At 52.4% G+C, this 14,487-nt stretch overlaps 2 protein-coding genes across 4 annotated transcripts in view; one reads left to right on the top strand and one right to left on the bottom strand.

The window, feature by feature from the left end:
- Nucleotides 1-1,848, top strand: part of NPR2 (natriuretic peptide receptor 2) — a 30,673-nt gene extending 28,825 nt beyond the window's left edge. For all 3 annotated transcript variants that reach the window (XM_063295946.1, XM_063295947.1, XM_063295945.1), the window contains one exon: nt 116-1,848. In XM_063295946.1, the coding sequence (XP_063152016.1) occupies nt 116-175 (60 nt within the window). In that variant the 3' untranslated portion in view covers nt 176-1,848. The remainder of the gene's footprint in view (nt 1-115) is intronic.
- On the bottom strand, nt 1,149-5,234 carry SPAG8 (sperm associated antigen 8). The gene is made up of 4 exons (XM_063295957.1): nt 4,875-5,234; nt 4,329-4,503; nt 2,988-3,033; nt 1,149-1,443 (listed from the first exon to the last, which is right to left on the bottom strand). Exons 1-4 carry the CDS (start codon nt 5,214-5,216, stop codon nt 1,149-1,151), a joined length of 858 nt encoding a protein of 285 aa, XP_063152027.1. The 5' UTR covers nt 5,217-5,234.
- Nucleotides 5,235-14,487: the final 9,253 nt, after the last annotated feature.

Below are 14,487 nucleotides of genomic sequence, written 5' to 3'. Positions count from 1 at the left end.
CAGTGGGGGGAGTGCAGAGTGTCAGCGCACATCTCACTGTCACTGCCTCAAGGGAGGTGCCTTGCAAGAACCCCCCAACCCTTGAGGTACCAGCCCTGTTTCTGCTTCCCGGCAGGGCAAAGGCAAGATGAGGACGTACTGGCTGCTGGGTGAGAAGAGCACAGCCGTCATCTGATGGGGCTGCTCCCTCCCCCTCTGGGTACTGGGCAGCGGCTCCTCCCACTAGGATGCCTGGGAATTCACCTTGCCGCAGAGCGCGGAGCGAGAAGGGGCCGGCCTGCGGGAGAGGATGGCCCCCAGCCACCAAGGGTCTTCCCCACCCAGCCTACAAACGCTGTGCAGCAGGTGCTCAAGAACCCATCTGCCTGAGCCCAGGCCACACGATGCCCTTTGCCCAGCGGGGGTTCCTGGCCCCGGCCAATGCCCCCTCCTGGTTCAGCTGGCTGAGCCATCCTTCCGCCCCTGCTGCTTACTTTTTTCCTCTGATTGTAAATACAGGAATCAGGCGAACGATTTTGTCAAAACAGAAAGAGGGAGGGGGAGACCAGAGCCCCCCCCCCCCCATTCAGCTGGAGAAAGGATGGCAGTCCAGCCCTGGCATGCTTTTTTGGCTGGGGAACAACAAGGAAGTTTCCTGGCAACAGCCCTGGAGTTGTTGGGGATTCAGCTCTTGCAGTAATTTAGGAGGGGAGTCGGCTGTTCAAGGAGGGGTCTTCATATCCCTCTCAGTTCCTGCCCCCACCTGCACTGGCTTGGTGCTTTCCCACTGGCCCAGATGGTGGCAAGGAATGTTTCTAGAGCTTGGGATAGTTCTCTGAGTCGTACGGCAAGGGCTGGTCAAGGTATTCGGGGACAGGGGTGGTGAACGTGGCACACTTCTTGAAAGGGGTGTCACCCGTCCGGATGCTGGAGGTGCCCTGCAGAGAGGGGGAAAGAGGCCTGAAGACCGTCCTCCTCGTGTGCGTCACCAGCCCCATGTTTTCTGGCTCAAGCTGCCCAGCCAGAACATACCCTCCACACGGGAACAACAGGTGCCCGGGCTGCCTGCCAGCCAGCCGTGTCCTTTTCAGCCTTTTCAAGGACGAGCCTCTGGGGGGAAGGGCAGTAGAGGGCTGCTGAGCACAGGTTGGCACAGGACAGGGTGGCACTCACCGGCACCTCTTGGGCATGTTCGAGCCAGAAGGTCTGTGGTTGCTCCAGCCGATAGTCGTGGGGCTGCAGAGAGGAGAGGAGAAGTCCCATGGCAGCCAGGAGCCTTCTGGGGGTGTCCAGTGAGGGAGGCGATGGACAGCCTGGCCGTTCTTCCAGCACAAAGGGGCCCTTACCTGAGTGGGGAGCGGGGGCATGGAAAGGACGCCCTCCTGATTATAGTCCCGGTGGGTGATGGAGGTGGACTCGAGGGGCTGGGGTGGTGGGTAGACGTCGTCCTCCAGGAGGCTCTTGCTGCAGACAAACAGCAAGGGCAGCTGAGCCAGGGGCAGTGCTTTGCCAAGGAAGGCCCTGCACGCAGCCAGGGCGCTGGCTGCAGAGCCGACTCTCTTGGCCCTCCCGGGGCAGAGACGGCCTCCGGGGTCAATGGGTGCTTCCGCTGTGCCGGCAAGCCTCACGGAGGGACCTCCAGCACTGTCTGCAGCGCCGACCCCGGGAGATCTTTTTCTATCACCAGCAATTTGGGAAACAAAAGGCTCGGGAGCCAATGCAGCCACAGGCACAATAGGAAACTCATCCCTCCAGTCAGTTTCCTGGACAGATTTTATATGTTCACTTTTTAGACAAAGACAGTGGACTGGTGAGGCTTCATTTTTCAATTTGTTGTCCAAACGTTTTAAGAATAAAATACAGCACCCACCACCGTGTACAGTCACTTCATTTGTTTCCTGAACAAAATGGCTTTCTGCAGGGAAACGGCAGGCTGGAAGGTTTCTCTAGGACCTCTGTAGGCTAATCTAAGAGAAAGCCATAGATTGCCACTCCCACTGGGTAAAAGGTTAGGTACAACACGGCACATACTTATCCGGCTGTTTCTTCCGCTGTGCTCAGGTTCTAACCTTGCTGCCCCCTTTGCTATCAAATCACAACAGCAGGTGAGACCACAGCCAGGGGGCGGGGTCTTCCGTTTGTGCACTAACACCCATCCCTGCAGTCGGGTAGAATGGCAGGGAAGGGCCTTCCAGCAGCAGCACCGCCATTTAGGGGAGTTCTGCCTGGCCCGAGAGCCCCCTTCCATTGCTGGTAAATAAGGGAACCCTGCTTGGGGGGCATCACAGTCATGCTTGGCACGGGAAGCCAGAATGTGGCCTTCAGCAGTCCTTGTGCAAATAGAGGGGGAGTGAGTTGCAACAGAAGGCTAGTCTGCACCCCATTGCACAGCCCAGCCTTCCAAACAGCTTTGCAGTTGGGACATACGATGCCTCCCGTGGCTGCTGCGGGCCCCCATGTGCGTTCTCGCACGTGTGCTGGCCTCCTGTGGCTGCTGCGGGCCCCTGCAGCCACCGCCCCCCCATTTTTTTTCAACGCAGGAAAACTCCTGGTCAAGCAGGAGGAGACGGGGCTTTGTGGGAACAGCTGCCTCCCTTTCCATAGCAGCTGGGCTGGCATTTCTTCCTCTTGCAGAAATATGCCCACCTTGGAAATGACACTCTCTCTACCCAAGTGACCCCTGTGCTGCTGCCCCTCTGCCCCGCCATCCTTCACTCTCCAATTTGATGATCTTTTCTCCAACATCCCACTGGGGAAGGACCGCAATGGTATTCCTTCCTCGATCAGTCTGCCCCGTTTCCCTTTGTCCCTTTCTCAGCTCCCAGGGTGACGCACTGAGGCCTCCCACCAGGCCTTTGGCAAGGCAGGAACCAGCGGCCTTCCCAGCTTTGCTGCTTTGCCACCTGCCTTTGCTTGGATCCCATACAAAAGGCCCTTCCCTTGACCTGGAGATGCCCCCACATTTGCTTCTGGCTGCCAAGGGGGTGGGAGACGGTCCTGATCCTTACCTGTGTTTCTGGTACAGAAGATGCTCCATCATAGCCTCTCGCTTCCCTGTGGATAGAAGGGCGCCATCCTCAGAGGAGCTAACTGGGAAAGGGCAAGCACAGGAGGACAGAGAGCAACTCCGGAAACCCCCGAAAGGAGGCAGGAGGGTGAGCTCTCAACCCTTCCCCAGGGAGGAAAACGGGAGGGAGCCACCCCACCAGCACTCACCCTGGTGTCTGGAACCGAGCCGGGTGTTACGCCAATTTTGACCAACCCCAACCCCCGCCTTCTGTTCAAGGGAGAGCTGGATCTGAGGACAAGCCACTGGAAGGCCACGGGGGGCGGTGGGTGGCAGTGGCTCGGGAAGGCTCCCCTTCCTGTTCTGAGGCAGGATTAGATGGCTCCCCAGCTGGCTCAGGGACCCCACTTGGCCTCCTCTAAGAGGCTCCGGCTGGGTTCCTGTCTGTTTAAACACGTGAGTATGATCCAGGCCTGCGCACCACATGGCCTGCCATTTTTTAAAAAGTAGTAAATTTACAGCCGCCGCCCTGAAAGACCTGCTGCCAAGCACCTCCAAGGCCCCCTGCAGCTGCCAGCTGATTAGCACGCCAGGCACTTCTTCGCGGCCCACCAGGATTTTTAATTTAGCAGCGTGGCTCTTTCCTGGTGTAATCCATCCCATAGTAAAACTACTCCAGGAAATACAGCCCTTCCTCGGAGCGGCTTCCTTCTCTCTGCTCAGTCCAGCAGAAGCCAAAATCCACCAGTCCCAAGGAAGGAGACGGCCTCATCAGGAATTGCAACTTGTCCCTCTATACTTTTTACAGCATCTTTAAAAACAAACCCTGGACGCTTTAGAGGAAAAAATGGGGGATAGAAGCCAAATCCTCTGGAGGAGCTGCTCTTCGGAGAAGCTGCTGCCCTGGGGGCTGTTTGGGGGGCAGAGGCCAAGAAGTGGGCAGGGCTGCAGCTGCACAGCAGGACTGCCTGTTTGCTGATCAGAAGCAGGAGCAAGAAAGGCCCTGGTGGCCCTGAGCAGCCAAACTCACCGACTCACGCTCGGGGTGCAAAGCATTGGGTTCTGGCTGTCAATGACAGCAGTGGCCTTGCGACGGCCGTCTGGGGAGCTGTTGGCCTTCTAATGCCAGTGGAAAACGGGGCCTCAAGTTGGGGGGCAGGGTTGACTCCACCTTAACTGGTTCTCTGGAGTAGCATCCCAGCAACCCACAGGCCTGATCCCTTCCTCTCTCCGCGCATTTGGGTGCTTGTTAAGCTCAGCCTCACCTCCTAGACCAGGCCTGCTGCCCACAGGCACATCTTGAGCCCCCTCCTGTGCACCCTCCCCCTGTCCTGCTGCCCACCTCGCATGGGGAGCCCTGTCTTCAGGGGCCAAAGGTAGGAGTCCTTCATAGTGGTGCTCTTGGCCACTCCAGCGAGAAATTCAAGGGTGAGAAGGCCAGGATGCCCATGCCGGTAGAAAAATCCCTCCGTGCCATACTCGGGCCTTGGCACTCGGTCCAGATCATTGGTGGCTCTCTGGGAGAAGCAACAGCAAAGAAGATTGCTCCCCCAGCCCTCCACCCCCTGCGGCATGGAGGGGCTCCCTGTCTCTCTCTCCCATTCCCACCAAGGAGGGCACACCTTGGGTGTGCTTCCCCCTTTGGCCCTGCGGGGCAGGAGTGGAGGGGGGCTACCCCTCAAGCCCCTTGTGAAGCTTCCCCACGCCCCAGTCCCAGGCTAGGCCCGCAGTGGGGGACGGACTGCAGAGGGCCAGTGGCAGGGCCTGGAGGAGAGCTGGCTAAAGGGCAGAATGGCTCTGGGTGCTGCCCTGACCTCTCCCTGCCAGAGCCAAGCCTGCCAATGGGCAGGAGAGCCAGAGCAGGACCTGACCCTGCCCACCGCCTCACCTCCTCCTGCCAGTTGTGCATCAGGCACTGCCCGCGAGGGGGAAGCTCCCGCGGCGGCTCCGGGGGACTGGGCGGGAGCGGCTGCAGATCAGCCGCCGGCAGCTCCCCGAGGTAGGGCCCCAGCAAGCCGTGGCAGGGCGGCAGCTCCACCGCGTGCGTGGCTGCTGCCTGCAGGCCTGCCTCGGGGCCCGGCAGCATCTCCGCCACGCAAGGGGCAGTCTCTGTCGGGCACAGCCGGGGCTCCTCAGCGCTGGCCGGGGCGGCGGCGGCGGCGGCGGCGGCGCCGGCTTCTCCGTGGCTGGGCGGCTGGGGTCTGGCGCAGGGAAGAGACGGGAAGAGCATCGGGTCACCGCGCGGGCAGCCGGGGCTGGGGAGCGGGAAGGGGGCGCAGTTGCTCCGGCGACCGACGGCCCTGCCTGGAGCGCCGCCGGTCCCAAGGGCCACCCCTCCACCCCGCCCCACGGAGCGGTCCCGCTCCCGGACAGTCAGAAGCCGAGGCGCGGGCAGCGGGAGAAGCGGGGGCGGCGACGCCGCGCTCCCGACTCACCCATCCGGCTCCATCCCAGGCCGCGGCCAGCCGGCGCTTGGCTGGTCTCCACGGCGACGGGGAACGCGGCGCGGGGCGGCACCGCCGGGCGGGACCAGGGAAGGGGGAGCGGCCGGCGCGACCGTTGCTTGAGCGAGGGGTGGGACGCCCCTCCCGGCGCAGGCGGGCGAGCGAGCGAGGACGGGCGGGGAGCCGAGCTCCTCAGTGCGCAGCCCGGGACGGGTCTCTCTGCGGGGCGCGACGGCGAAGCGGGGGAACCGAGAGCGGTTGCTCGAAGACCCGGCGGGCCGGGAGAGTCCCCGAAGAATGCGAGGCCGGCGGGGCCGAGTGGCCTTAGGGCAGGGCCGCCCCCCGCCGACTCGGAGGAAGCGACTGCCCCCTCCGGTCCCGGGAGGAGATGTCCCCCCCCCTCGCCGCAGATCAGACGTGTCCCCTGGCTCGGCCTCCCCCGGGGTCCCCGGTGAGTGGCTTCCGAGAAGGCGGGGAGGCCCAGTTCGCTCGTGCCAGCTTTTGCTGTTTGCCTGTTGCTATCCTGCAGGGTTTGACTGCGGTGGTCCAAAGCAATGGGCCAAATAGTTTCTTCTGAGTTTCATCAGTGCCCTAGTGCAGGCAAAGTATGTTGGCTTGTACAGGAGTTGCGAGATTCCCTGCTTTCTGTAAAATAGCACAGGTGTGTCTGCAGGGCATGGTCAAAAAAGTCAATATGGCAGCCGCAACAGTGCAATTAAAGCTCCACCCAGTGCTTAATGCACCACACATTGTCCAGGGCCCAGGAAGAGAGGTTGAACCCCCGGCTGACTGTGAGCGTGAGGGCCTGCAGCTACACCTCGGCCTCCTGCTCAGCTTGGTGGGTCATAACCTCAGAGAGTGGGCTGAACTCCGCAACTGGATGCCTTGGGGAGGACACAGAAATCTCCCAAGGCTGACCAGACCTACCCACTGAGGAGGGGGCCTCCTCCTTGCCCCACACCCACAGATGGCCCTCAGTCTGCCAGCCATCCCCAACTCGTGCTTGAGTGAATAGCAGGACTCTGAAGGGTGAAGAGCCTTACTGAGGGGGGGGGGCTCTTTGGACAGCCTTGTATAAAATGTGTGACTTGCTGTCCCAGCTGCTCTCAGAGCCACACAGCTGGAGGGCCTAGGGAGGCATCTCTGCCACAAAGCAGATGACCGCCATGGCAACAGGTGTTTCCCAGGCAGGGTTTCAACTCAGGACCCTGGGACACATGCAGGAAAGTCCATCGCATCCCTTAATCTCACGGGCGAGTGTGTTCATGTGTGTGCGCACATGCACGCATGCCCCAAGGGGAGAAGAGGTCCCTTCTGTCCAATGCCTATGGAACGGTTGAAAGTGGGCATGGGTATGTCTGTGTGCACACAATCCTGAGTGCCAAGGAGGGTCCTTATTGCCCTTTCACTCATCTGGAGGTAGAGAATCTGGGCTCCTATAATTGGTGTCATGGCTAACCCCAATCCGGCACTCTCATTTGGCCCAATGTGCACTAATTTGTTTGTTAACTCAGTGTCCTGCATGTCCCTGAAGTTGGCTGGCAACAATAAAGCTAGGAGAACAAGCAACACCAAGCCTAATGGGTGGCAGGGCCACCCTGGAGCGGGAGGAGGGTGGCTTAGGCAAGAGCACCAGGTCCCCCTCCTAGAGATCTGCCCTCCAATTTGGGTTCTGGTACCAGCCTCAGCCTACGGAAGGGAGGAGGCAGTTTGGAGACCTTGATGGACCCTCGCTGTGGCCTCCGAGGCCCTGCTCTGTAGCAGGTGGGTGGGAAGGCCCGTGTTGAAGTTTGGCCAAGGGCAGGTGAATGTTCTGCTTGGAGCCACCCGCCCTGCTGCCCAGCAGACGCCCTTCTGGAGCTGCTGGACAGTGTTGCCTGGGTTGTTGTTTATTCGTTCAGTCGCTTCCGACTCTTCGTGACTTCATGGACCAGCCCACGCCAGAGCTTCCTGTCGGTCGTCAACACCCCCAGCTCCCCCGGGGACGAGTCCGTCACCTCTAGAATATCATCCATCCATCTTGCCCTTGGTCAGCCCCTCTTCCTTTTGCCCTCCACTCTCCCTAGCATCAGCATCTTCTCCAGGGTGTCCTGTCTTCTCATTATGTGGCCAAAGTATTTCAGTTTTGCCTAATATTCCCTCAAGTGAGCAGTCTGGCTTTATTTCCTGGAGGATGGACTGGTTGGATCTTCTTGCAGTCCAAGGCACTCTCAGAATTTTCCTCCAGCACCACAGTTCCAGAGCATCCATCTTCCTTCTCTCAGCCTTCCTTATGGTCCAGCTCTCGCAGCCATATGTTACTACGGGGAACACCATTGCTTTAACTATGCGGACCTTTGTTATCAGTGTGATGTCTCTGCTCTTAACTATTTTATCGAGATTGGTCATTGCTCTTCTCCCAAGGATTAAGCGTCTTCTGATTTCCTGACTGCAGTCAGCATCTGCAGTAATCTTCGCACCTAGAAATACAAAGTCTTTCACTGCTTCTACATTTTCTCCCTCTATTTGCCAGTTATCAATCAAGCTGGTTGCCATAATCTTGGTTTTCTTGAGGTTTAGCTGCAAGCCAGCTTTTGCACTTTCTTTCACCTTCATCATAAGGCTCCTCAGTTCCTCTTCACTTTCAGCCATCAAAATGGTATCATCTGCATATCTGAGATTGTTAATGTTTCTTCCAGAGATTTTAACTCCAGCCTTGGATTCCTCAAGTCCAGCTTGTCGCATGATGTGTTCTGCATTCAAGTTGAATCGGTAGGGTGAGAGTATACAGCCCTGCCGTACTCCTTTCCCAATCTTAAACCAGTCCGTTGTTCCGTGGTCTGTTCTTACTGTTACTACTTGGTCGTTATACAGATTCCTCAGGAGGCATACAAGATGACTTGGTATCCCCATACCGCTAAGAACTTGCCACAATTTGTTATGGTCCACACAGTCAAAGGCTTTAGAATAGTCAATAAAACAGAAATAGATGTTTTTCTGAAACTCTCTGGCTTTCTCCATTATCCAGCGGATATTGGCAATTTGGTCCCTAGTTCCTCTGCCTTTTCTAAACCCAGCTTGTACATCTGGCAATTCTCGCTCCATGAACTGCTGAAGTCTCCCTTGCAGGATCTTGAGCATTACCTTCCTGGCATGTGAAATGAGTGCCACTGTTCGATAGTTTGGACATTCTTTAGTGTTCCCCTTTTTTGGTATGGCCTTCTGTGCTCATGGTGGGATATGGCAAGGCTCTGGAGGTCATGGTTTTCGTGGTGACCCTGGGCCTATCCTGGGCCTGACTCACATAGGCGGACACATGTTGGAGACCCTATTTTTGTTTCAGAGCAGTTGCTGGGTGGTGGGAGAGAAGAAGTAACTTTGACCAAGCCAGGTAAGAGGTCACGTTGGAGTATTCAGTGTGGCGCTAAGGGTGGTGAAGCATCTGGACTTCTCAAGCTTTGCTGGTCAGTCCAGTGACCCTGAGTGAGGCGGCCCCATTCTCAGTTGGGGAGGGATGTCTGCAGCTGGCTATTGCTAGGGGTCTGCCCAGCATTTGCCTGTAAAGTTGCTGAAATTCCCCTGAACACTGATGCTAGGGCGATGTCCGGGAATGCGATCTTGGATTCATTCCAGCCCATGGGCTCCTGTCCAGCATGACTCTGCCATAGGAGCCTTAGATCCACGCCCTTCCTGGCCTTGCCGGGGCGGGGCATGTGAGTAGCTGGATCCAGAAAGCCTTCTTTAGGGGGTGGAGGCTCACAGCAGACGGTGGGGCAGCCCTCCCGAAGAGGCTTTCCCTGGATCCAGCTATGTTCAATAACCATTCCATCCCAAATTTCCCCTTCTTAGAGAAGGTAATTGAGAAGGCAGTGGTGCTCCGCCTGCAGAGTACCCCAAAAGAAGTGGCTTCTCTGGACACTTCTCAATCAGGTTCACCATCATGGCATTGGCCACTCTGGGGATGACCTTGTCTGGACTGGGGAGGTGCATCCTTTCAAAATGGCATCAGTTGCTCCTCAGGGCCCCTGAAAGTTAGCGCTGCCCTTCGTTAGGTGGCCCTGTTTGGAATAATTATTGCTATTTATTTGTTTTTACTTCTTTGCGGTAATTGTACCAATGTTTTTAACTTTTTGTTTTTAATATTTTTTTAATGTAAACCACCATGAGCTGTAAGATGTGGTGATATACACATCAATACATAATTAAATGAAGACTATATTACAAAACCAATAGACAACCAAAGGGCCATCTCACAGAAGGCCTCATCGAAGGTGTCACCTGGTTTTCCGGTGTGCTGGCAGATGATCCTGAAAAAAGTCCGGAAGGTCAGTTAGGCGGAACTTCCTTTGCAGGAGCCATGCCCGTTTTCTCCCACGCGACTTGCCTTCCACACTTGCCTCTTTCATAATGCTTTGCTGCAGTTTATTCTCAACAGGCATTATGCTAACCAGCTTGTAGTTTCTGGATCAGCGCCTCTTTTCTAAACACTTGTGCTGTAGTAAGTACTTCCCGGGCTCTTGTACCAATGATCGTATTGTCCTGGTTGATATGAATTGCAGAACCCTAAGGTTGGAAGAGGCCATTTATACTAGGATTCCACTGAGGCAGAAGACTCTCGAAATAGGAGTGCACAGGAAGCCAACGTGCAAAGACAAGACAGAAGTCAAGGAAGCCTCTACCCAGTGGGACATGAGACAATACTGGATTTGTGGGGGAGGGTGCATTGCATCACATCAACCTCCATTCGTTCCAGGATGGCCGACTGTTTGTAACGGCTATCCTTTATCTTGGTGAGGTCACATTCATGAATAAGACTTAGTTCCCAGCTGAGTTGCTCAAATTTCTGGGAAGGTTCAAGTTCTTCTGTGTCAGCCCAAGGGAGCCTGACAATTTGGGCCGCTCAGTCCAACCCGTCACTCAGAGCAGGAATCCAGGTTGAAGCTGTAATGACTGTATTACTCAATCTGCCATCGAATTCGATCCATACATAATTATAGTAGAAATCTCTTTAAAGGAGTGTAGCATTCAGAACAGTGAAAAAGTTGTGAATGAAAGTTCCCGCGTTTTCCCCAAGTTAAACAGCCCAGTGAATTCAAATCCCCTCCTTTCTCAGGCGTGCAGCCCCCCTCTTCATGCCAGTCAGTTCAGCTCCATGAGGATGTCTTCCTTGGCAGCTTGACCTTGGATACCAGAGATAGTCCGAACAGGATGCTTTCACACTCCTGGCATGTTTCCCCTCCCAATTCTGGCAACTCACAAGTCCCAACACATGTTAACTCCATTCATGCATGCAAGTCCAATCAGATGTTCTGGGAACATTTGATCAGGGAGCATAACAGAAGCCTCCCCGAGAGAGGATGGGACTGCTGGGCCTTGTGTGCGCACCTCCGGGGAAGATGATCCCACCACCCGCCGTCAGCCCTTCGGGAAACAGACCTGCAAAAAATGCCAGGTTGAGAGGGGCTATGGCAGCAGGACCCTGAGGGCCCAGCAGCCATTCCCACTCCCTCCCTCTTATGCCAAAGACAGTCAAGGCAGGGCAGTCCTGCGTTTCCTTCTCCCACCTTCCTTTTTCTCCCAACAAGGCTATAGCCTTGCTTTTCCAAGGCCGCCTCTGTGCTCCTCTGCACCTACCTTGAGAATTGGCTCCTCTGTTGAACTGCTCTTACAGTTGGGACTTTCCCCCCCCCCCAAAAAAAAGTCAGAATCTCCCTTCCTGTAACTTACCGTTGTTCCAGATCCTGCACTCAGGAAGAAATGAGAAAAGTCCCTTCAACTAATTGAAAGAAGGTCCCCGGAAATACTCTTACATCTAGTTGAAGCCTATCATACCCCCCCTCGGTTCTCTCTCGCCAGAGCTCAGCTTTCCTAGTTCCTTCTCTCTCTGTTCGTAGACTTAGAAAATGTGTTACTGTCAACGCATTTTAAAAGTGCATTCGTCTTTTTTGCAGCCATGTCACACTTCCGCGTGTGTGTACTGTATCTTAAATTTTGTATTTGTGTTTTATCAGTCTGAAAATTACTACTACACTGCTATGTGCATATTCATTAGGTAATCAACTCCTGTTCCTAGATCTTTTACACAGGGACTATTGCTATCCATCCTAGAACTGCATTTCATTTCTGTTTCTGAAGTGAAGTGAAGCACTTCACACTCTTAAATGTCATTCTGTTATTCTCAGCCTGTTTCTCAGAACTATCAAAATGGTTTTGAATTATATTTCTACATTATAATGTCTCTCTCTTCTTTGGCATGACTTTATTTTTCACAAATTGATGTTCCTTTCTATTCTCATCTCAGCAGGATTTCCTCCTCCTAAATAAAGCTATTTTTCCCATTAAGGGCTTGCCAGCAGAGCTGGTAACTTCTTGGAAGCACTTTCCTGATCTGTGATAGCTGGGCCTCCATTGTTGTGGTTCTGAATAACTCTTAACCACTCAGGGAAAGACATGGCCTACTGATTTTCCACTTCTAAAGTTAGGTGCAACTGCTGTACTTCTACGGCAGTTCCTCCCTCTTAAATCAGTCTGAGGGCACCGTGATCAAAGCTCCCACAGGTTCACCGACACATCTGACACAGTGCTTGGCACCCCTTAGGCTCAGCTTCAGAGCAGCTCTCAGGGGCTTGTTCCTCATAAGGGGTAATGATGGTTCTCAAAATCTGTGCCTGTGTTCCTCCAGTGTGTGTGAGGAGTGACTGCGGCCCCCATTTCACCACGCTTCCTTCTTGCGAGGGGGGGGGGCTCTTGATATCACTACTCATCCTGAGGCCTCCTGAGCCAGTTGAACCAGGGACGTGTGTCCATGTGTTAAGCCCAGAGAGTCTGGCCCTTTCATGGTTTCTGTTTCCTTGCCCAAAAAAGGAGGTGGAAGGAACAGGCAAGCAGCCCAGAGTCACTTGTTGAGATGGGCAGCTATAGAAATTAAATAAATAACTAAATAAATAGTGGACGTACGTGCACAACCTGCTGAACCCTTTCAGTTAAAGAGGTAGGACCCTCATCTGCAAAACTGGCAAAGCTAGCTTATGTCTAATTTTCATTAGGGTTCTTTATTTTCCAGGCTGTTAGTGAATTGTGTGAACCCAGACATTTTGCCCTGCAACATTCGTACAATCCCCCCAGATGGCTTTGTCAGGCTCAGCCCAAGAACAACGAAGAGTCAGTCCATCCAAACTCCAGTTCTTTATTTGCTCACACCATCTAGACCAGGGGTGTCCAACCTTTTGGCTTCCCTGGGCCACACTGAGTGAAGAGGAATTGTCTTGGGCCACACATAAAATATATAATATAGTTAATGCATATAAGTAATAAAACTTCATTTATTTTTTATTTTTTATTATAAACTTAAAGAGGACAACATAAAACTAGTGGGATATTTGACCTTGTTTTTGTGAAACTAATGCATCGATGTCTGGTTTGATGAAAGTGGTTGCAATTCTCAGTGAGTTCTCAAGACGCTTGTCAGAAATTTTAATTCCAATTTTACTCTTCATGTGCTTCATCCTTGAAAATAGTTGCTCACAAATGTATGTGCTGCCAAAAAGCGATGTCATGAATAAGGCGTGACTGTGAAGCGAGGGATATTTTTCTCTGGGAAGATAGGTCTTATGAAAGTCCAGCAAAGAGACATGATCGAATTTTTCTTTGAGTTGAATATCTGATCGCAACTCTATGCATTCCATTTGAAAATTCAGAGGTAATGTAGTTACGTTGACTGAAAATGGAGTCAAAAATATACCAAAATATTGATTTTTCTGGAAATCTTGAAACCTGTTCTCAAATTCCTGCATCAAACTGAAAAGCAAGGCTGTGTATTTCTCGCTGTTAACAGGACTGTGTTTAGTCAACATATTAAAATGTATAGAATTATTTTCCATAACTTGAACTTGCCATACTTAAAGTTTCATTTCAAACGCTGTTATGGTTTGAAACATTGCAGTGATAAATTTGTTTTCACCTTGAAGATGCACGTTTAACTCATTTAAATGAACGGTCAAATCCACCAAAAATGCTAAATCCGTGAGCCATTTTTCATCTTCAAGGTCTGGCACAAATTTTCTTTTTGATTCCATAAATGACTTGATTTCGTTTTGCAAATCATAAAATCTTTTCAGCATTTTACCCCGACTTAGCCACCGTACTTCAGAAATGTAAATGATGTCCCCATAATCAGCATCCATACTTTTAAGGAACTCCTGGAATTGGTGATGATTCAATCTCTTGGCCCTTATGAAATTCATGGCTTTGATGACAATTTGCATGACGTTATCCATTTTTAAAGCTTTTGTGCATAAATTTTCTTGAAGTAGAATGCAGTGATACTTCATCAAACATGAGTTGCTGGTGGCACTTGCATCGTCTTCTATCAATTTTGTAAGTCCCTCACTTTTACCAGCCATCGCCGAGGTACCATCAGTAGATATACCAGACATGTTGACAATGGTTAAAGAAAATCACTTTAATGTCATTTTTACTGCTTCATACAGATCAATAGATTTAGTTGTGTCTTTTAATGGCACCAAAGAAGCCATTTCTTCAGTGACTTTATATCCGTTATCAATGCCTCTAATAAAAATGGCAAGTTGAGCCGTATCTGTAGCATCAGTACTTTCATCCATCGCCAAAGCATAAAATTTGAAATTAGCAGCTTTACTCTTCAATCCTCTTTCAATACATTTTATTTCTTCAATTCGCCTGGCTATAGTTTGGTGAGACAAACGGATTTTAGAAAATTTGTTTTTTTTTTATCAGGACAAATTATATCTGCCACACTTTCCATACATTGCTTAATAAACTCACCATCGGTAAATGGTTTTGATTTTTTTTGCAGTCAGATTTGCTACCAAATAACTAGCTTTTATAATAGAGTCCTTTTGAGTTGTGACTTTTAAAAAATTTTTTTGTTGACAACAGATCTTTTTTCAGTTCTGCTAATTTGTCTTTATGACAAATTCCTTGATAGGCTTCGAATTTGGCAGCATGTTTTTTCATATAATGCCTTTTCAAACTGTAGTCTTTGAAAACTGACACATTTCCCCTACAAATTAAGCATAGTGCCTTAGAATTTGTCTTGAC

Source organism: Candoia aspera, chromosome 2 (assembly GCF_035149785.1).
Source record: "Candoia aspera isolate rCanAsp1 chromosome 2, rCanAsp1.hap2, whole genome shotgun sequence".
NCBI classification, from domain to species: domain Eukaryota; kingdom Metazoa; phylum Chordata; class Lepidosauria; order Squamata; family Boidae; genus Candoia; species Candoia aspera.
This window is presented reverse-complemented; position numbering and strand designations above follow the sequence as displayed.